Genomic DNA, 24,471 nt, shown 5'->3' with positions numbered 1-24,471 from the left:
TTGACCTATTTTATTTCATTTTTTTTATTTCATTCATGAATTGGCATATTTTTTATATTATAAGGTGGCGAACGTGCATGCGGCCAACTGAATTCATAGAAATGGCGAAGCGACCGCTGCACATAGACATCTGCAATTACGATGTGTGGTTTACCTTTAATGGGCAGAAGAGGTTACGCATAGAAGCAGAATATTTCCCCCTTCCTATACATCCCCTCTTCCTTTAAATCCACTTCCCTCTTCCATTGTTTACTTATAAGTAAATGGTGGGGATCGAAAGTGTTCAAAGATACATTGATCAGACGAAAGGCAGAATTAATTCAACTTAACGCCTTTTTTTGTGTGGTCGGCCGATTCGTGCTGTACATGTAATCTGTGCGAATGTTTTCTCATTTTTCTCGGTTTTAATAAAAAGCTTTTTTTTATTAATGTGTCTACCAGATCGCTTCACGAGTCTGCCATTACATAAGGGTCAACAGATAACCATAAAATTCAAATAAATGCGCAATAAAAGACCTTTATTTCTGTTACACACTGTTTATTTCGTGTCTGGCTTAAGTACAACTTTACGATCAAGTTAGCACCCGTCTAAATTGTATGTTGGTGACAAAACTTACTTCGTATATTTTAAGTTTCATAAAATGTAAGTATATATAACAAATTTAAAATTAATCATTTATTTACAATGTTATATTATTTATTATAATTCTATCACTGTATACAACTTATTAATTATTATGCATATTTTATAATCACAATTTTTATGCTTTAAGACAGTAAGTGCAAAGGTAAATAAATCCTACAATGACAGATTAAAAGCTTTGTATGCTTATGCTTTGTATTATTGAATCCAGTTGCAAGGTCCCAGGTCCCGGCCCCACAGCCACACGGTATCTCAATTCTTAGAGAATGGGGATTGGCTTAATCATGTAAGCAGAAGGTTAGTGATGTGGTAAAGGATTAGAACTGATATCTAATCTGTATAAAGTACTTAATTGTATAATGAATATTCGGTTATTGATCGATGAAATTAAAATGATTTGTCAATTTAAAAATTTGCAGTTAAAAAGCAACAGGCGCCTTAGTATTAGGAAAGTAACGATTCATGACTTTAATAACGACGTCCTGCGTCTATATCGTTACTAATAACATAAAAGAAATTTGATCGTTTGTTTGTCTGTTCGTTTGTTTGCATTGAATAGGCGACGAAAATATTGAACGGATTTGAAAAAATCAGGGTTGGGAAGCTATAATATTTCCGACTATTACATATATAGTTTTATTAGATGGGCTAGATTTATTTTAATTCCGCGTAAAAATATAATGCTATTTTAATTATTAATATCCTTGCTTAATATTTATCAATCTCAAAATAAAATTAACTTAAATAAATAAAAATATCACAGATGTTCCAACAGGGATATAATGGAGTAGGCGACGCCAGATACCATGGCGATAATCGAGAAGATTCCTATGAGGCAGTTCTTCCAAAGAATCCAGTTGCAAGGTCCCAGGTCCCGGCCCCACAGCCACACGGTCTCCACGATGGCGGGCAGGAGCAGACCCATCACTGACAAGCAGACTGCACCCACTAACTCCATAAAGAGTTCTAATTTGGGGATCGCACTGGCAACCCCAACTGAGAAAGAAGAAACAATTGTTATGAAAAACCTAGTGCGCTGATCGACATAGCACAAAGGAATATTGGCAGGGGCATGATTGAGAAAGGAGGCAAGAAAATAGATTTTCTTTCATTTAGTTTTAACGTCTGTAGATTTGTCTCTATGGTATTATTTATCTAGTTATAATAACGTATCAACTCACCAATAAGTACAGTCCCAATAAACCTGAGAGCAGCCATACCCCATCTATGTCCTCGAGCTGGTATTCTATCCTGTACTCTTCGCCACACTACGTCCACTGGTACGTAGTAGACCAACGCGAACGATAACAACATTACGCACGCCACTAAAATTTTAGCAGTTTGAGCCAATCTGGAAATTAAAGAATATAATATAGACTCGTATCTTAATATTTCGTCTTACTTATAAGTTGTCAGAGGAAATAGTGAACATTGAATTCTCATTTTTGATATGACAATAGATTATTACTTTTATTATTTGTATTTCTCCGCCTCTACTTGTAATAAAAAAAAACGCTTACATCTCATCTTGAGGCAAATTTAATGTGAGACTGCCTCGTACTTCCTCGCCGAAGTTGAGGTACCCGGCAAATCCGACGAAGCCGTATAGCACGGCCACCGCCGACATGGCGATATTCAGTACGCCCGGACAGCCGAGGAAGTGCTGTGGCTTCGACATCTCGTTCTCCACCGGCATTACCACACCAATACCCTCCATTGCGAACAGACTCGTACTGAGAAAATAATAATGGAGCGACTGTTACTACTGCGACAATAATAAAGGGAATAAATATATTGCTATACGATACATTTTTAATCTGTAAGATATACAATAGATGTTTCCTGTAAAGGTTTTGTAAATTTAAACTCCTATTGTTTTGAAATAGCAAGTTTGTCACATTAAGATTTTGCTATTTTTAAATAACAGTATTTGTTAAATACAAATAAGCCTGTACCGGCCTAATTCCGTCACTTCTATTTTATAATTTATAAATTTGGGGTAAAAAAGCTAAAATAACATTATTATGTTATAAAGTACTGATAATTAACGAAACTCACCTAATAAAGTTCGGTATTCCGGTAATCGAGGTGGCTAAATTTCTCTCACTGATCTTCGGAGGGTCCCTCAGGCAGTAATAAATTGATATGCAAATAGAGCCCAACCAAACGAAATTCGCCAAAGCGGAGAAAGGCACTAAGTACTTTAGCGTACTTATTTGTGTTAAAGGTATAAGAACAACTAGAGTCAAGCCGCAGTAGACGGTCACCGACCAGTTAGGGCCTCCGTACACGTCTGACACCTGGGAACATGATACACAAAATTTGAAATTACCTTAAAATAAATGAATATCATATTTGTAGCAATACAAACCTGCTTAAAGGATTCAGCAACGACTACAGTGTAAACACAGCACGCCCCTAGATGTGTGACTGCCAACGCCCAATCCGCAAGCTCCCTACGATGGAAAACTTTATTATTTCAATCGATAAGACAATTACTAATATTAAATTAAGTCTCAGTCCTGAAATTGTAAGCTAAGTGTGACAAAAAAAAATATTTCTTAGGTTTATTACTTTTGTTTAGTTACTCGTCTTGATTATAAACAAATTAAGACAATTCAAATCGTAACTAACCTCGCGAAAGGTGCAAACTTTCTGACAGGTTTAGGTCCATTCTGGAACACCAGGTCACAAGTGTCAGCATATCCCAGAGACGGTTTCTTTACTTCAACGCACAGCTGTTGCGAGGTTTTTACCTTTAACAATAAACATTGAAATTGTCTCAGTAATTTTAACTTACTCATTACACAAATATTGTTTACTCAATCAAAATCGGTTTGTACAATTTAATTCAATTTAGATGTAAATACAAACATGAAGAAGAAGCCATATAATAATACGTGGACTACGAAAAGAAGCATAACCGTAGCATAAAATTTTATCCAACTTAAGATCTAAACTTTGTAAACAAAAACATTACATTTCATACTCTTGACGCTTATCCTCTTTCACAAAATGCATACTTCGGTCCACTTTTGTAAATATTTAAAGTAAGAAAAAACATATGGAATAACCAAGGCAGTTGAATGGTAGGTAAGTACGAAGTTTATCGTTTAGCGTCTGTGGCTTTCCAAGTAATTATACATTTCTATTTAGCTAAGAATAACAAATACCAAGAGACAGTCCACAATGGGCAACATTAGGGTAATGAGTTGTGGCGTACTGGTTTGTTTTTCATAAGCCAACGAATAGAAAGTTAAATTGTGAACATTCTTACGCAATGACACTTTTGAAAAGGTACTAAATATAATGGTAAATACTTTATAACTTTCATTAAATAAAAAAAAAATACGAATAAAAACAAACACAAACTATCGGTAGGAAAAAGAGAATGTAACAAACATATACTATGCAGGGCAGTGTTACACAGTAGTATGTTACAGTAACTACTTTACAGTGTATTGATACGTATTATAGCAGTAACTGTAACATATTACACGTAACACACTACTGTAACATGTTACATGTAAACAATCTACTGCAGAAACAGTGTAAGTATATGGTACTAAGTCATATAATAACTTACAAGCACGTGTATGACATGTCCGCAGATGAAGCCAATGATAAGTGTGCCAATGAGTCCGACGAGGAGGCCCGCGTTCTTAAAGGCAAGCGGCATAGCCAGCACACCAGACCCCAGGGACGCCTTCAACAGATGAGCCAGGGCACCGAAGCTCCTGGAATTAAGTGTTGACTTCAAATTAATTTAAAATCTAATTCCCACTTAATAGCTAGTGCGACTTTGGCCGCTTTTGTATGGATTGCCTATTTCTTTGTACAGAAGTCACTGGCGCGGTGACTCATGTACAAAGTAATAGGCACTAAAAATTAAAACGTCTGACTGATATTTAGGCGACTAATAAAAATGGTAAGACATAAAACATTACCTTCCTGTAAGCTAAGAAGTATTCGGAAAGTTTAATATGAATATGAGAAGATAAATGTAAATTTTTTTATTATTTACCCCGATAATAAATCAACGATAAATTTATCTTTATTAAAACATCAAGTAACATTTACGGCATAAACAGACATCCATATGAAAAAATCATTTTAACTACGCTAGTTTCACACGAGGGTAGTAGTGTCGGACAGAACAGTATTGCTATTGTGTGACCAGAGCGTTCATACAAAAGCAGTTTTGAATGGTCTGTTCTGCCCTTGTTTGAAACTAACGCTACTAGATCTGAAATTACACAGTTGTTTTTGTGTCGAGAGCAAAGCTGAAATCAAGTGCGTCTCGATGAGTTTGTTGACAATATTCGATGTGACAATTCACTCATTGTATTACGTGGAATAGGAGTATTACGTTTGTTTGCGGAATAGTGTTGTACTGTAGATCACTTTGTAGATAGAAATGTATTCAAAGCGTTCCGTTACTGAGAAATTTTACTCAATACTAATAGATATGAAATAAATTTTTAAATCGTTTCAATAGTTTGTTAGTTAATTTCCGATAATAATTACAAATATACAATTTTAAACGTTGTCGATTTATAATATAAGTGTCAATAATCATTGAAGTAATTATGATACGATATTTAAAGCAAAGTAACTTGAATTAAGAGCACGCATTAACACCATTTAACTTGGCGATAGACTGAGTTTGATTATATCCATTTTATTTAAAACATTTCTATGTTATCTTTCCATATACTGTAATCAAATTATACCGAATATATTGCATTATCTTTGGAGCCCTCATAAGGTAATATTAAAGATAAAAATATATACTTTCAAGATAAGGCTTGAATAATATTTTCCAAATCATCTTTGAGCTTTACCCGTTACGTTTCCCTGTACGGAAATACATCGTTATCTCTGTCTTTACAAAGCGAATGAAAGGGATGACTATATGTTTTTATACTTGTATTGTTCCAGTAGAAACCTGGGGTAATATTAAATGTGAGTGAGCATTAAGTAAAGGGTATTCTAAGCGGCGACGTGCCATCAAAGCCTTTTCAAAGCTTACATTATAGCGGGAAGTTATTAATATAAGATAAATGATTGACGATTATTTTGCGATCGGTACCTTATTGAATTTATACGCATTGTAATGTAATAAAAAAAAATAGCGTAATTTATTGCTTTTGTGATGATTTGTACTAATAAAAGTTTTATTTAATCACAGTTAACCTCGTCAAGACACCTTTATTAATGCAGGGAAATGCCTTATGCCTATCTTTATACCTATCTTTATAGGACTCGTACCGAATAAAACCCCAGTCAGTATTTTTAGGGTTTATTAGTTAGAATCCTTTGGTGTGAATGGCGCGCTTTCATTACAAAGTCACGTGTCAGAATGAATAGTGAGGGGACATAAACGTCGACATTTTGATTAGGCTAGTGTTGCACAGTGTCGGATTTTCTTCCTAACAGTTTTAAGACCGACAAGGAAGATATCGAATCCGGTAGTCATTAGACTAAACTAGACTAGTTTGATTTATGCAAACTGGGTTAGATGTCCTTTTCGGTCTGTAACCAATTTTTGCATCTAGATTTAGTAGAGTATATAAGTATCGTGTACATTAAATCTTATCAGACAAGCTTTAACTCGGATTAGAAACGCGACGTTATCTTCGCAAGAAAGGCATTAACATAAGTTAATGTCACTCTCTGTTTGCACAGATTTTTATGGTAATTTATTAAGTAAAATAGCCTTGGGGTGATAAAAATATGTAGATTTTGTTTTGCAAATTTCGAAAAACTTAGTAAAAAAGAGTAAGAAATTAAAGCGTTTTAAATAGGGTGTTTTTATGCAAACTAGATACTTGCACAGGCAACAATTTTATGAAAATAACTTACAATAAGATTCTTTACAGATTAACTTTTTCATCTTTTTCTAAAATTTTATTGAGAAATACATTGTGAAAGGCAAGCAAAGTATGCAAACATTGTGTATTCCATTTTTGAAATTAAAATTAAATGAAAATACATGCGATTTAAATATTAAGTAAAATGTTTCGTTATCAAAATGTGGCATACATTTTTCGTAAAATAATTCCACAGAATTGATTGTTCGATGTATAATTATGAGATTAAACAATATTCTTTTACAAAATGTATTCAATATTAGCATTAGTCGAATGAAATATATAAAACACTAGCTAACAGTACTAAAACCTAGTTAATAGTACACTTACAGTAGAAAGGAGACTTTGTATACGTGTCCTTTCATACTATGTTCTACAATTACGCCAAATTTCAGCAAAATCCATGCAGCTGTTCTGTAGATACCTTCTAACAAACATACATCCGTCCATCGATCCATCTAAATTTGCATTTATAATATTAATAAAAAGTAAAATTTACTTTGATAATTACGCATAATTTTTATATATTCACATAACTATGTAGTAAAATTGATTTCAGAAAGCAAGATATAAGCCCAAATATTTCGACCTAAATTACATACTAATGAGCCATGAGCTGGTTTTACGTAAGAGAGTTGTGTTCGTGCAACTGTAATGACTCTATTGTCTTTCACAAGATGCCTTATGTTATATAACCATAGATATATAACTCTAGATGGACTATTTTAATATAAGTTTGATGTATAATAGTAAGACGGTTTTCGAAATGTCTTTAGTGCGTGACGCAAATGTCCGTGTAATGTAATTTTTTCCGAATTCGCGTGAATGTAATTTATAATGTAAAAATTAAATTAAAATAAACTATATTTTTTTAGTATTTTTCTGTTTGAAAATATTATATATAATACAAATAAAAAAACGATTTTATCGTTGTTATACGATAAATAATAATCAGCGTTTTAAAAATGTCACAAATATATTCGTAATACATATAAAAGGTTGTATCTGATTTATTTTTTAAATATCGAAATTTAAATGACAACACTAATAAAAGTATACAAAAAGGCCTCCAAATTTTACGCTCCGAACACTCCATCTAGTCAAGAGGTAGGTATATATCTATGTAAAAAAAGTTATTTACATAATGTTAATTTATATAACACGATCTAGTATCTCTTATTATTGTAGCAGATTAAGTGTAACTCTGTGCATAGACAGAAAACATCACGATTATGTAACTTTAAAATAATTAAACATACATAAAAACGTAAGCCAGCGTTGGTGTCTCAGGGGTTAAGCATTAGACTTGTAATCTATAGGCCTTAGGTTCTAATCCCGCCATGTACCACTATGTTATTCGATATCCGATTTTTATGTGTCATCCATAACGGGCTTGTGATTAAAAAATCACGATGCTTAAATGGAAGTCCAGGCACAAATGTTAGTATGTACCATTTTTGTTTAAGCAAAAAATCATTCTTCATATGTACATTTATCCGACTTTCTTACGGTGAAGGAAAACATCGTGATACACCATGCATATATCTGCGAAAAAGATATATGTGAAGTCAACGAACCAGCACTGGGCCAGTGTGGTTGACTATGGTCTAGTCTCCCCTAACTCAGCTCCGAGTCCTTCAGTGGGGATATGTATCGAGCCGATAATAAACATAACTAGTATTTTAACACACATTATCAAGAATTTAATTAATTTATTGTGTAATTAACCTTCTTTAATTAAGTTTAGTGGGACATTAAGAAGACAACTTACGATGTATTAGATTCCGAAGGTCTGTGCTCCGCTGGTACATATGGGTCCAAGTCTTCTCGCGATCCATTGTAAGCCAATTCGATCCTGAAAAATATAGTTATTATAGCATTATAATGTTTAGTATGAGAAAGCGCTATTTCTAAAGACTAATGAGGAAAAAGTTTTTCTATATTGGCACGATTCACTAATAAAAACGCGCAAGCTGTTACAGATTGTCATTAGTAGATTATAATATAATATTAATTAGAAATTGTAGGAGATTCGTTCATTAATATCTGTTTTAATTAACGAGAAAACTAGATTGAAATTGATCTTATGATAAATTATACCATTTAGTATAGCATCACTCAGTCCCTTTATACTTAGAAGAGAGTACTGTGCTTCAGTAATTGCTCGTATTATACTAACTGATGCCTTATTTAGACTAACTTTAAATTTATTCTTGTATAGTTGTTTTCAAATGTATAAACATCCAACACTCATCGACACGGTGAGCAATGCTCTCGACCCGCATTACGCTACGCCCCGTTATACCTAAAATTATGTTCTGCATATGGACTCGCACGAAGTTAAAAGCCGCTCAGATATATGAACACTACTATACATCGAAAGTCATGGAAAAGTATAGCAAGATAGGTATTTATATAAATGATACCTCTTTTGTGTATCCGACATTTCGAAGTCCTACAAACACAACCTCTCTTTGTGAATGCGTAATAAATCAATGTTGTTCCAGGATCGGAAATGATTGAATATTTAATTACACGTGGCCCATTGCGGGTGATGCAATGAAAAATATCTCTTTCGTCAGATAATGAAGCGAGCTCAGAGATTGGGGTTAACTTGACACCATCGCAATGAATTGCTCCTTATTATTGATTGCCAATCAATACTATGAACTGCTTGTAACAAAGTAGACTTGTATTTTTATTACTTTTTATTTGTAAAAGACTATTATATTTGACCAATCCCCCTGCACCAATGCACAAAAAAGGCAGCGACTAGGGAGGAGTGGCGGCGCCTGGTAAAGTGGGTCACTGATACTTGATGACCACGACCAGTCTGACGAGACTGTAGCGACGAAGAAGAGAAGATCATATTTGATTTGATTCACTGAAAGTTATATGTTTACTAGAAGTACTACTAAGTACTAGTAGAAATATAATTGAATAAGTTTAATTTAATATATTATATAATAAATAATTATGAAGGTATTATATTCTTTGTATTATGGGCATATTATAAGTATAAATGAAAGAAAGCCATTTTTAATGTAAGGAAGTAAAATTTCCCTTGAACAGAGAAAAAATAATATACAAGAGAATGAAGATATAACGACATACTAAAAGTATATCCTTATATGTATTATAATACATAAGCATATATATTATGCACAGTAGATACAAAAGATATGACAGTATATAGAATAACGTTTAGTAAAAGAAAACTTCATGACGTGTTTTTTAGTTACGTAAAAAAAATACGTCCATGATTGCTTGGTGATATTGTCTTTGTTTAAATTGTACCGAACAAACAATATAATGTTTACGACTGCAATAAACATTCAGAATGTAATCTGTTGACGCCTTGAGGTATTAACAGCCAGAGATTTGTATCGCTTTGTGATAAAATTGCTTACATTTGCGCTAGTTTTTCAAATTTACAAAGAATCTCTCTATATCAAGATTCGGAAGTTGTATGAGGTAATGCTATGCGGCAACGTTTGATAGTTATTAAAGTAAATGTTTGGCATGAATTTGTAAGTCTAGCTTTAACTATAGGATTGCTTAAATAACCTTTCAAATGGTTATGTGGCTGTTGGTCTATAAATTGAACAATAATTATCTTTAACCAGGTTAAAACAATCAGTCTTTGGTATTTTACATTCTATTTCCTTTGTAACTAATGCAATATTAAATTAGTGAATAAAATTACTATTATATAACAGTTAATATATACATTAATTCAACCTTTGATGTGTTTTTAGCTTTTGAAAGACAGAGGGCAAGAAATCATCATCATTAGTTGATTGTTCGTCTCCACCGAAGTTGTCGAAGCCCACCCTATGTTAAGGCAAGTAATCGGGCTTGTATTGATAAGAATCAATACGTATAATTGTTGCATATTTGATATCGGTCTGGTTATGCAACATTCCAAAGCATATTGTTGAAAACGCGAGTGAATGGAGAACCATTCAGTTGGCTGATGCATTGTCAGATTCAGGCGTTACACTGTTTCAGTCAGCACTAGTCCATCGTATAGTTTCCCACAATAGACAGTTCTTGTTATAAATAGTATGCGAAAGAAATCTATTTGTAACCTCTAATATTTATTGTTAAATATATTACGTACTACATTTCGACAAGAAAACGGAATATTCAAGTTAAGGCAAATGTAATTCAACAATTTGGAAATGATAATGAGGGATTCATTTCAAGTTTCAGAATTTACCATATATAACCATTAAGACAATCTTTGATATGTTTTGAAAGTCAAACGTTGAAATATAAGGCATTCTTAATATCAGGTTGGTTCGTGGCTAAGCGCTGACTTATTCCACATAAAAGTGTTAGCATTTTTGGACAATTATTTGACTTTATTTCAATATTTACACGTATGAATTCCAAACAATTGTCTTTTTAAGATAAGCTAATTCTGCACGCGATTTTTTATCGCTGTTTTAATAAAATGTTTCATATTTCAATGTTTGTCATGCTGGAAGTAAATCGTGTTATCCTTGACAATACGTTCAGGTATTGATATATTATTCAACACAATCATATATAAAAGGAATTATGTTTTGTATTATATGTTGCAATCAATGCAAAGACACGAATGTAGTGTGACAAGCAAGACATAAAATCTAGTTATTTTATGAAAACAATACTAAATATCTAAGTCTAATCTAGTCCAAGATAGTGAAACTTAACGAAATAATTTTAATATAAATACTTTAAAATTTCCAAAAATAAATTTTTCAGATTTAAAAACACTTGGGGACGTTTGCTAGAGGAAATTAATTTCCAACCCACAACGTACAAATGTTTGATAATCGCAATGCATATTACATTTATAGTAACAGTTTGTAATGAATTATTTGATGTTAACTGAGCCATTTAATTTGTGTTTGTACACATTTTTGCCAGTTAAACTAATTTGGAAAATATATAAAAAATATTTCGAAATTCCCTTCTCAAAGATAAAGCAACTTACTTTGAGCTGTATGCATCCTGCACAGTTCGTATCGGTGGGATCTCCGGTTCTTTCTTCATGTTGTTTTCTTTTATTTAGCTCAGTCTTTAACGTATACTAACTGAGTACTTCACCGCTTTGCCTTGCCAGCATTGCCACCTTTGTTACCTGTAACAAAGGTACGAAATAAAAAAAAATCGAGAAAAAATTGTAATTGGCAACCCACAATACCTCTAACATTACAGACATTCGATCACGTGATCGTGGTTTCGAAACCCTCAAATCAAGCAAATTGTCGTGAATACCACAAGCCAGAGAGTAGATTGAAGTAAAAACGCCTTACATGAAATGATTCGAATTTGGAACAGCAATTTAAAATTAAGACATAAATTGTAGTTGTACTGGACGAGTTTACACATAACTTTTAAACAGTTTAGTTTTTTTTTATAAAACAAAAATAAGCTGCTAGTCACATAATGTTTCAATTATCATTTTAAGGGTTATCAAGATGTAAATGTTTTAAGTAATGGATATTAAAAAAAAATTCCTAGATAATCTAACACAAATAAAAGTACCATATGCTATGTTTAACTTTCTTAACGGATAGAAAAAGAGAACAAAAGCAGCTATGTAGCGATTCTTAGGGAAAGTCTGAACAAAGTTTGACAGGTTTCAGCTTGGAAAAGACAAGGAACCATAGCTTAAGAAATAAGTGAAAATAGAAGCCGTTACAGATATAAAACACTACAAATATTAAACTATACAGACGCATAAATAGTTGTTTGTATTTTGCTAAACCATTAACTGCCACAGGAGCCCCAAAGGATGGATGGATATTTTGCTACACCCTTACCACCTGGGCAGAGGATTACAACTCGACATAGTCCAGTTATTTCAACAACAAAATTCTTTGAGACTTCTTGACGCCTCTAAAAATGTTCCGTGTGAGTTGCGACCATAGACAATCATTTATCATGGGATTAAAAATAAATTATAACTTGCCAGACCACAGTCACTCACCTAATGATGTAATTAATTGTGAGTGCGTTTCTCTACGTGTTATCATTGGAAAGCATCTGTTATCAGCCGTGCGGCTTTGCCGTGCTCTCTGCGCTGCTGTCGCGCCACGAGTAACCACCGACTAACAATCATCAAGACATGACAAGTGTATACAGGATGTTGCAAAATTTACCTATTACTGTGTACCAATTCTTACAGTACTTTGTTCTAACAGTGTTAAGATTGTTGCACATCGCAATAGTTTCTTAATATTTAATTACAATGAAGAACATGCTGTAACTTTTCAGTAGCGGTAACTATTCACGATTCATTATAATTTGTATACAGAAATATATATAACGCCTCAAATGGATTATGAGAGTGCCAATATAGCTTGTATTAAGGAATTAATGTTAATTAAATCGCGACATAAAATAAGTTTACAAATGAAAATGAAATTAACATAGATCGTTTCTGAATTACGTGGGATTTGCGCTATGATAAGCGAACTGTACTCAAATATATAAAAAAACAAGAACAATGTTCAAATAGATGAGATAAAATAAGATGATTTCTAAAGAAGCAATCTTATAAAAAAAACTAATACCGTAATGACTTTTAGTCTTTTTACTCTTGGGAAATTTGGGGAATAAACAAATGAGTCCTCACTCTAAAAAAATTGTCAAGACGCTAAGGACTACGCAACGTCTGTCAGTCAAAAATGTTTTATTAAGGTACGCGTCCATTGACCGCCTCCGGACGCACTGCAAAGGATTTTCTTTGTTTTTCGAGCGGTGCGGCGCAGATGATGGACGTAGCGCTATTAAATCATACAAAGCAAACTAAAATCCGTTGTAAGCATGCTTTGCGTCCGGTACAGGCTAATAGGACGCGTACCTTTATTATATTTTTATGTAATACCTAGCTGTCGCCCGCGACTCCGTCCGCGCGGTAATAAAAATGGATGTTGGCCGATTCTCAGACCTACTCAATATGCTCACAAAATTTCATGAGAATCGGTCAAGCCGTTTCGGAGGAGTATAAGAACGAAAATTGTGACACGAGAATTTTATATATAAGACAAATTTGTTTTTAATAAAATTATTTATTTCAAGACACATGTTTTATAACAGCAAATATTCAACTTCAGATATATATTACTTACATGATATGATACAAGTGCTCGAAGGATTTACAAATGCTTCTAATATTTGTAATATGTCAGGCATTCAGTGTTACATTAAAATATTGTTATCTCTATTTATTCAACGATAATGATAGGGATGACAACATGTTTTTAAAATCACAAAGACAATGTTAGCCGACAGTACTCGTGTTCGCATTGCATAGATATTAGCACTTCACTTTTAGTTGTATTGTTTTTAATCGATACAGTATTGAAGGTTACTTATACAATTAAAGAATTTAATTCACTTTCCACTTTCCAAGAGCTATAATTTTCCATATGCTATAATAAGTTTTCAACGTCATGGAATTGTGAACGTTAAATATCATTCAAGTGGTTAGGAAATAGTTTTTTTTAAGATTTTGCCCGTGTCCAGGTATTTATTATATCAGAACAACAAAGATATACAAATTAATAGCCCTTTTCTGTAAAATCGATAATTCGAAGAACACCGAAGTTTGCCGAAGTCCGGAAGCCATTTGAGGGTCTTCGCTTAGGGTAAGTATCGTTTAGGTTAACTAATTGGATGGTTAACGAGAAACTTTACTTTAAGATGTTGTCATGTAACTGTGTTTTGTTGATGTTTTCTCTCGGACATCAAAGACCGGAGAGATTGTCGTATTCTTAAAAAAAATAAACTTATTACTAAAGACAACTGTTTCTAATGTAAATTTCATGGTTTTTGTCTAATTTTTCACGCACTAATTATTAACTAATGCATTTTATAAGCCTTTTACTAAAGAAACAGCTTGAAGTTGAGATAAAATAAATGACGATACCTTAGCTATGTTCTTAGATATCGATTTATGACATTATTTCATTGTGCATTGAATGTGCTCATTGTTTTTTTTTAATTAATCACTTCAATGGATGACATAATTACTGTTAATGTTTACAAGCTTCAACTAGGATAAACATATCAATATTTTTATAGTTGTCTACTGATCTGTTTAAATAAAATTCATTGTTTATTTGTGTTTTACGAGTTACTACACTGTTGAACAGATTATAATGAAATTTTGTTACGGTATTCTGAGAACTCTCGGGAAGGTTTCATAATGGATACAATATAATTTACATTTTATTTTTGTTAGGAAGTAATTAGTTATTTTTTCATGAAAATTAATAAAAGACAGAGGTCATAGGAAGCAACATAACTACAATATAATATAGTATTTGTCGAATCACACGCTTTTTAACTTGAACTTGACAAGATGTTAGATAATTTGCATGGAAGACCTTAAACTAATGTTAAGTATAAACCATGTATGGAGAAACAAGATGTTACTAAATGTCAATGTTACTATTAAATAATTTAAATGATTTTCTTGATTGCTTTTGCATTTAATTTTCTCTGCAATTTGTCGCGCTTGGCTTCAAACCTTGTACCACTTTGTCGAGGTCGTATGCTAACTCAGACCGTGCTGTGTGCCAATTGTAACAGCCGTGCTTGTTGAACGTTTAAGTAGTTTTATATACTTCACAGTGGTAGAGTCTGCAGCAGAATTAGTTGCTGCATAAATGAGTTCGCTCGCCCTTTAATAACACGACACAGAATAACAGTGTGAATTCAAAGTATTGCTGCGTTTCGTCTGATGCGTGTGTATGTTGGAGGCCAAATTCCCGTTTTGACCTTTTTTCATATAAGGAAATACTGAGAAAGATAGGTTTTTAAGGTTTTAAAGTTGTTAAGAAATAAGAGTCGCTATATTTTTAAAAGATATATACAATGGTAGATTTATATATTGAATTTTTTTTGTCTTAATAATTCCTCCCGTAGAATCGAACGATGTAACAGCGGCGTAATCGTTAATAAGGGTTAAATAATAATAATAAGTGTTTAGTAAAAAGTAGTATTATAAGTGTTAAGTACTCCAACTACTAGGTCATAACCTTTTTGATGATGTTTTTTTATTTTTTCATACCTCTTGAAAACAATGGCTTATAATTGCCAATTACGTAAAATCTGTTTTAACAAAATAAAGATTAAATGCCGTTCTCACATAAATTTATTAAAAACTGAAAAACAATATTGAATAAGTATGTACTTGGCGCTTTGTTTTAATTTTATACAAGCCCGGAAGTACGTTTAGGTTAGGTACATTTACTGTTTAAATGTCAAAAGATAATTAAATACTTTTAAGAAGCAAAACGATCATTGACTTTAAAGCAAACCGGTCACTACTACCAAGTCTCGAGGATAACGACTTGATCTTGAAGAAATTTATTCCGTTTATTTAGAAGGTTAGACGGAAAGAAAGATAACAAATGTGTCGTTTGCTCTATTTTCAATACTCTTTAACAACGACTGGTCATGTACGGATAATTGCTTAATAGAAAAGGGGTCTAACAAGATGGGTATTTCCTGGATATTTAGGAAACTTTGTTGCGTGCTGTTGTCAGACCTAAAATATTACTATGCTATTTCCGAAGCAATATTTTATATGAATTTATGTTATTTTGCATCGAGATACTTTCATTGTTGTATGTTACTAATATTATAAATTTGAATGTGTAGATGGATAGATAGATGTTTGTTTGAAGGTATCGCCGTAACGACTCAATAGATTTCAATTAAATTTTTCATGGTGTAGAATATAGACTGGAAGAACACGTAGGTTGTTAGTTCCGCGCGGACGTATCAGTAGAATCACATACTTTAACGAAATGATAAAACGATGACAAAGCAGTAAATTATAGTAATATAAGTATGATTTAAATATACGTAAGAGTATTAACAAGCAAGTAGTGTAACACGGACACGAGGAAAGGTTGTACATTTTCCCCTCATCAAGGTTGGTTACTGCAATTGACCGTGACAATTGACAATCAGGTTGGCCATGCATTGTTGTGATAACATGACGAATATTTTATACTCATTTATAGAAATGGCAAATAATTAGTAGTTGACCATCAAATTTACAACGCTAATATTTTATGATAGCATTTTTAAATCATGTACGGATATGTTAAGTTTTACTTTAGAACGGTTATGGATATAAAAATGTCACATCGTGATCATCATCATCAATATCATCGCCGTCGTAATTATAATCACCAACTTACCCTTGTTCCTACGGAGGTTTCTTACGTTAAAATGTAAAAACTTTTATGATTTTCAAAAAACTATTTATAAAGCTTACACATGCTTAATATACAGTGTTACAACATAATGTAACTTGCTGAAACTTAACCCAGTTTTTTACTAAGGGCTTAAGTAAGCGTATAAAATTTTCCATGATATCTCCCTCGTTGTATCCGGTTTCGATTGCAACGAATGTACATTTAAAGAATAAAGTAATTGAACTTTAGTGGAATTTGTACCTCTCTCCGACTCTGGCTTTGATTCCTATCTGAGGTTAATTATTTTTATACATTACACGATTAAAAAAACCCTCTAAGCAGAAATAAAAAAATATTTTTATTCAACTTTGATTGAATAGTTGTGATACGTTTACTTTAGGTACATATGTAAAATGTAACAGTAATTAATTCCTGATAAGGCTAGAAATATAAAAAATAATAGCATTTAGAATATAGTTTAAGCTGAAGTTGCGACAAAATTGAAAAACTTTTAAGAGTTTCAGACGAATGGTTTTCTTGGTAGTTTGATGAATACTTAGAAATATCTATTGGCTACTACAGGCTTAGCGAGGTACCGAATAAAACAATGAAAGTGAATGGAACGAATACAATCCAGTTTTAAATGTTAATAAAAACGTAATAAAAACTAAATCGGTATATCTCATGTATAAGGTTACTTAGACTTAAAATTTTAATAAGAACAAGGTAAGAATTAAAACAAAAAATTAAAATACATTGTAAACTAGGGAACATTTCAAAAATATATCTCCGTTTATTATAAAAATTAAAATTAATTATTTTAAGGTCATTAATATGATGTTTTAAATTAATACTCACACGATAATTACACTGTCTTTTAGTCAAAACATTCACTTTAAATATCACTGTCCACTAATATATATATATTTTATTTTTCGAAATTGGTGCGAATTTTATTTCTCGAACGCGCACCGCTCTATCTTGCGCCGAACGTTGAACTGCGAAACACAACAAACAATATTGTTTAGAGACAATCACCAAATTGAGTTGGAGTCGGCCAGTTCCATCCGGCCTCGGATCAGCAAGATGCAATCGGTAGTTACCATTCGAATCGATAATCCACTGCAGATCTGCAGTCGTGAGTCAGTAATCGATTTAATAATGAGTGATCATTGGATTAAGGCACAATTGCAACGTGGGTCGGTCGTTCGATAATACTTCGATTAATTTACATCGATTTAATATCAATATCTCGCATGTTTAGTATCCAGCAAAACTGCAGAAGTTAATTGATATACATATAACTACGTCACTAAACATTTTGCGTACATCTTTTATAATAAGAACTGGGGATTATCATGACGTGAGTTCGATTCGAGAATATATAATCAATTATTTCTGCGAAACTCGATGCTCTAAGAAATTATTATTAAAATTAAAAAAAGGAAAATCATTTCTCACAGTTAAGCGTCAATAGCCTAAAGGTTAAGGATACGGATTTTCGATCACGAGGTCGGGGGTTCGAATCCCGCCATTCGACTATTGTCGTAAATATCCTAGCACAAGCATACAGCTTAGTTGGAATGGTAAAAGAAATATAAGTAAATTTACAAAAAATCTGCTAATATTAAAAAAAAAAAGTTTTTTTATAATATTACTTCGCTGTAAAATACACTTTGTGGTATTGTTCTATTTATATTTCAAGGTCAATAAATGTTGTGATATAGATAGGAAATTATTCAATGATATTTATGAAAGCTAGATCGTTACTCTCGCAGCGGTACAATTTGCACATTTGCAATAAATTTTAAATTTAAACCGTTCTCTCTAAATATTCGTATTTCACGATCGTTGTAGTATTCCGATATTCAAGAACATTACTCGTAAAATATTGTACAAATACGATATTGAATGTTTTCAATTATAGCTCTTAAAAACAAAGGGTTAAGTTTGAAAATGAAATTCTATCACCAGTTCATTATTGGCGATAGTATTAAAAGTCGCGGACCGATCTTCGTGGCAATTCACGACGAAGCCTTTAAACTTTGACCTTGAACCTGAAAACCTTTCTTTTTTTAATGCTAAATTTTTATTAAAAAAAAAGAAAACTAAATTATACAGGAAAATAATTATACAGAAATACTATTATGTTAAACACATGTAACACGTGACTTTGGCTGTGAGATTAAATTAAAAATACGTATGTTTAAAATTTACATATTTATATGGGAAAACTTGTACGTGAAAATAAACATTCTATTTTTTTTATCTTGATATAAAGTAAACATGTCACACCTGCGTGATAGCAAGGTTAAAACATCCTGCTAGTTCGTTAATTGGCTCAATTCACTCAATTGGTAACGAGTTTATCGCATGTATTGAGGTTTTCTTTCGAACTAAGTGTGTTAATGATCTGATCTTAGCTGACAAGACTATGAAATACCTGTACCAAGATAATGCACAATAATAATTTGATAGGCAAAATAAATCAGATTAGATAGTATAAGTTTGGGAAACCACAGATACACAAAGTTTTTTTTTTTATTAATTAAGTAAACACATATTTATTTTACTCGTGAACCGACAACTTTATTTTTCGTAATTTTACCCCTCTCCTAGTTGTTCGTTTGTTCCATACAATGCTGGGTAGAACCATTACACGATCGAAGAGACTCAATGTCAAGCTCGACTGATTATTATGACAATGTCGACACAAAGTGAGATGCAGAGCAGCGGCGCGGCACCGCACGTGTGGCATCTTACTAATACATTTAACGATTTTTATGACATTTCCACAAGGCTAAACCTCTTGGAGAGAGGGCGAAGATTGTAACAGTAAATAAAAAACGAGTATATGGATCGAAAATATTTTTGCTCAAAAGCCTCTTCTTTCCAACATAAAAAATATGGAGCTAAAAACGAAAATATTTAAATCTTATTTATCTTACTAATATTATAAATGCATAATAATTTGGATGGATGGATGCATGGATGGATCTTTGTTTGAAGGTATCTCCAGATCCTCTCCAGGTCCAGCTGCATGGATCTCGTTGAAATTTGGCATACATGTAGAACATACTCTGGAGGGACACATAGGCTACTTGTTAATATTTTTTTAATTCCGCGAGGATGGAGTCGCGTGCGACAGCTAGTTAATAAAGTAAAATAGTGACCTCATTGCAAGCTCAGTTGCAATTACTTCCGTCGATGGAATTGTACACTTTGGTTAGATAATCAACAAAATGTTCACACTTTCACACTGTCTTATTCCACTGAGTTACTTTCTGTTTGGGTCAAATATAATTTTCAATGAATCATGTTATATCAGAATTATGCAAGATGTACGCAATATTTTATTTATGTAACTAAAAATTATAGATCATGGTGTCGTTGGACGCGAAAAGTGTGTCTATTGAAATCGAGAGTGGTTCAAGTTCTCGTGTCACGTTTGATAATGTTTATGATTATGGAAATTAGTTGGAACCGGTTTCTTTTATATACCAGTTTTAGCTATCACCAATGATTGTAATTATTAGATCATAGATAGATAGAATTAATGCTTTTATTTAAATTTTCTATTATTTTGCTAATATTATAAATGCGAATGATTAGATGAATCGATAGATGGATGGATGTTTGTTCGAAGGTATCTTCAGAACGGCTGCATGTATCTCGATGAAATTTGGCATAAATCTAGAACATCGTGTGGAAGAACACACAGACTTTTTATTATCTTTTTTTTAATCCTGCGCAGACGCAGTCACTTCCGAAAGATAGAAACTAGCTATTATATAAACGGGAAAACTTGGATAAGAATATTATTTTCGTATTTAAATTACAATGTACTGGTACTGTATGTACTGGTGGTTTTTATATAAAAAAGAAAAGTTGACAAAGTCACAAGTATTGACAAAACATATTACATACTTTTTATATTTATTTTATTGGTAGATGGTTCATTATTAATTATTACTCCCACGTTATATATTAATAAGTTTTATTACATTGTGTTTACTTCATAAATAATTCAGTTCCTTGTGCAACATGTAGTGCAGACATTTTTAACATGTTTGTTAATCTGTGGCACAGTATACAGTATCTAAATTACTATGCACGATTCCCTTTCATTGGCCTTCATAGCAATGCAACGACTAAAACCAACCTTGCGCTGCTACGCTAGTCTGCCATAGAAACATTCTAAATTCCACTCTTTTCTGAATGAAAACCGATTTCATTAATTTTCATGAACCGTTTATAATAAAATAGCCGTTGCCCGCCGTGCGGAATAAAAAAAAAACTTAAAGTAGCTTAAGTAATCTAAGTAGTAGCCTATATGTTCTTTCAGATTATGTTCTATATCTGTGCAGAAATATGTAAAAATCCTAACAAACATCCATCCTTCTAAACCTTCGCATTTATAATATTATCTTACTAATATTAGTACGATAGTTCGTTACATCGTCGTTATTAAAATCTTTTTGTTATATTTTTTTAACTTTCTTTTACTATATTGTAACACGCGAATGTTCAGAAAAGATTTCTTGGTACGTCAAAGTTGTCTAAAGAGATATAATAATAGAGTAAGTTTATAAAACAATAGAAAATACTCGTAGAAAGAATTTGATTAGAATATCTGTTCGATTTAAGATCATTCAACAAAGGGGATGTGTGAAAAGAAAGATGGGAGTAAATCTTACATTTGTTGAATCTTAACCACCAAGTATAGACTTAATTAGTGCAATAAAGGCGGTTGGTTAAAGTGTATTTGCCAAGTAATTGCAAGTTTTATAAATAGTTTCGATTCCTAAACTAGTATTTCAAGTTTGTAGTTATATTTTTTTCTTAATAATCCTTAGCATTCAAAAATAAAGCAATAAAACTGCAAGATACATTTTTTAATTTAACTTTTACTGCCAATAAAAAGTTGCCAGTCATTTACCGTTCTTTAACGGAACTTTTAAGAATCGAACTCGAAAGCTTTGATTCATTACGAAGGTGCGAAATTTCAGTGCTTGCAACTTTCGAGTTTTTATTATATTTTTAAAACGGTAAATGTTTATTTGTTTCTGTATTTTTAAGCAAGAATAAACATAAGAAACCTAAAAAGAATCTTTGTTTTTTCCGAACCAAGTCAAAAAACAAATTGTGTGCTGGGACACGTAGCAGAAGTGAAATATCGCACCACAATTTTAACACGTTAGCTGCTAGAATGATTTTTCGAAAAACGAAAAAAAATTGTCCAAAACCATTTGTAAACACCTAAAAATATAGTAATACCTTATTTACATTGCTCTTACTCATACTTATTATTTACATATTTACTATTCGTTGGACATATAGTCCGACACGGCCTTGCGGGTCACGCTGTCTACAACAATTCGATTAAAAAGCGTCCGACAAGCCACAGCGAGGTGTTAAATGGAAGTATGGGTTGTCAGACACATAGTCCGACACGGCCTGATTGAAACATTAGGTTGTCGGACATATAGTCCGACATGGCAGCTAACGTGTTAAGAGCAGGTTTTTAAATTGGGAAAGTACACAAACAATCTGTACGTCGGGCTTTATAACATATTTAAAGTATGTTTTATGGATTAGTATTATTGCTTGTTTCAATTGAGAGTAATTTTAACCTTAATAGAATTAGAGTGATATATAATTTTTTTAAACAAAATTTGTTTTTTTTAAGGGAGAGATTTTTTATTAACTACATTCATGTAGAGCGTAGTATAGTTGGTGTAGCACATACAACTGCTTCTCATTTACGTTTACTTAAAACCATGTGAATTTTAAATGAACTGTTTTAAAAACTTTCACTTTAAATTTTACTCTTAAAGTAGGAAACTTAACAGGAAAGCAAATCGATTAGGACAACTGATTGCAAATTGTTGCCTGTTTGCATACCGTATGACACTTTCGGTATTCTTAGTGACTAGTCTTAGGTATTCAAAGCGCCTGTCAAATTTACATAGCAATTATGCGATACTCTGAAATATCTTTTCTGAAAATAATTATTGATTTCGAATTCTCGTTCGTTTCGTCCAAATAGAAATTGAAACGCTTAAACCACTTAAATGTATTGAAGAGATCATTGAAAATCTAGCTCGATCCACTTTGGGAGCAAAACTTAATTTAAGAGGTTAGAAATACTAATTGAAAGCGCCTGTCGGTAAAACAGAGCCAAATGGCGAAAAAACTTCTTTCTTCGTTTTTGTAAGTATTATTATGTAATTAATTTTTTATAGATTTTATGAAGAAAGGGAAAAAATGGAAAGAAAATGTATAATTTAAACAACTTTATCATGCATATAAATTACACTAAGTCATTAAAAATAAATATCACATTTCCTTTTTGACATAATAATAATTTAAAAATTCAATTGTTGTACTCGATTTATTTTCAATATTCGGGCTTTGCTATCAAATTACAAATTTTTCTGACTGTCTGACAATAATAATACTATTTAATGGCATACGATGATAATGAAAATGCGTTATTTAAACATATTCTTGTCACTCTCATTCTGTCCGATAAAACTGAGACAAGAATATGTTGTACACAAATTTATTCAGTGGAACTCTACGGTGAGATATTTTTCATTAAAAAATTACAATACATGCCTTATAACTATTAACATCTTAAATGAATATAACTTAATATTTAACTGCGAGTTATCATGGATATAATACTAAAAATAATACTAAAGTTCTTGTTAATGGCAGTTTAAATTTTTACATCTTATATATAAAATTCATGTCACAATGTTAGTTAACATGGTCCTCCGAAAAGGCTTTACGGACATTAATGAAATGTTATATGCATATTTAGTAGGTCTAAGAATCGATTACTATCTTTTTTTTATCCCGCGCGAACAGATACGGGGGCGCCAGCTATTTTAATATAGTATTCGTCTGCAAAGTGAACAAAAACAATGAAATCTTAATTTAATAAGGTAAAGCGTTTCCACTGTTAACAAAAAAAAGTATAAAACATACTGTTATCCTTACACTCTCTTATAAAATATAGAGAAAACAATATGTTTATACAAAAGTTGAATTTTATGGTTAGGATTGTAATTTGATATAGGTTAAGGAAAGAGAGCTGGAAACAAATCCTATTGCTATTCATAAAATGCATAACGAACTCTGTCGTACTGAATTCGAATCTTTATATTCATAAAGCCAGATACACACCTTCATTTTCAATACGCTCCGTGCAGCTACGACTTTTACGTCTTCTGTGGCATACACACATATATTTTATTGGACTCGTTTGGAGTTCGACGGCATCGAAAGTGTTAACTCCACAGTTCGACCGTTCAGTCTCAACAGTGAAAACATACGTATGTAGAAAGTAAGAACTGTAATCTGACAGTTACGTAGTTACCTGAAGGTGTATAGTCGGCTTTATGAACATTAAGTAGTAATCGGCCTCTATGATCTAGTATTCTTATCTTGGTCTAATATTTGAAATTCATTTCCTTACTCCTCAATAAGAAGTTATAAAACATGCTAACTGTATTCATGTCATCTATATTTTTATCTGGATGCTGGTGGCACAGGACCGGGACTTGTGGCAAACGATGGGGGAGGCCTACGTCCAGCAGTGGATAAACCTAGGCTGATGATATTTTTAACAGTTTTTTTTTGTCAAAACTATAAATTTAGATTAGTAAGAAATAAATTTATAATACTACGGTCAACAACTTATATTAAAACATTACGAATTAGTATGTGCGACAAA

General features: G+C 32.3%; 1 protein-coding gene across 4 annotated transcripts; it reads right to left on the bottom strand.

Moving 5' to 3' along the window:
- Positions 1-491: 491 nt before the first annotated feature.
- On the bottom strand, positions 492-17,824 carry LOC106113536 (proton-coupled amino acid transporter 4). Of its 4 annotated transcripts, none has more exons than XM_013306362.1 (10): positions 17,586-17,824; positions 11,501-11,647; positions 8,288-8,371; positions 4,230-4,380; positions 3,278-3,399; positions 3,015-3,099; positions 2,702-2,943; positions 2,164-2,376; positions 1,825-1,994; positions 492-1,639 (listed from the first exon to the last, which is right to left on the bottom strand). In XM_013306362.1, the coding sequence occupies exons 2-10, from the start codon at positions 11,557-11,559 to the stop codon at positions 1,401-1,403; spliced, it is 1,365 nt and encodes a 454-aa protein (XP_013161816.1). In that variant the 5' UTR covers positions 11,560-11,647; positions 17,586-17,824; the 3' UTR covers positions 492-1,400. The 4 variants fall into 4 exon arrangements, with proteins under 4 accessions (XP_013161816.1, XP_013161818.1, XP_013161815.1 ...); XM_013306364.1 differs by lacking the exon at positions 17,586-17,824 and adding an exon at positions 13,644-13,668; XM_013306361.1 differs by lacking the exon at positions 17,586-17,824 and adding an exon at positions 12,500-12,608.
- Positions 17,825-24,471: the final 6,647 nt, after the last annotated feature.

The sequence above is a fragment of the Papilio xuthus genome, unplaced genomic scaffold (genome assembly GCF_000836235.2).
Source record: "Papilio xuthus unplaced genomic scaffold, Pxut_1.1 DF828258.1, whole genome shotgun sequence".
NCBI classification, from domain to species: domain Eukaryota; kingdom Metazoa; phylum Arthropoda; class Insecta; order Lepidoptera; family Papilionidae; genus Papilio; species Papilio xuthus.
The sequence above is the reverse complement of the archived record's forward strand: the minus strand, read 5'-3'. Positions and strand labels throughout refer to the sequence as shown.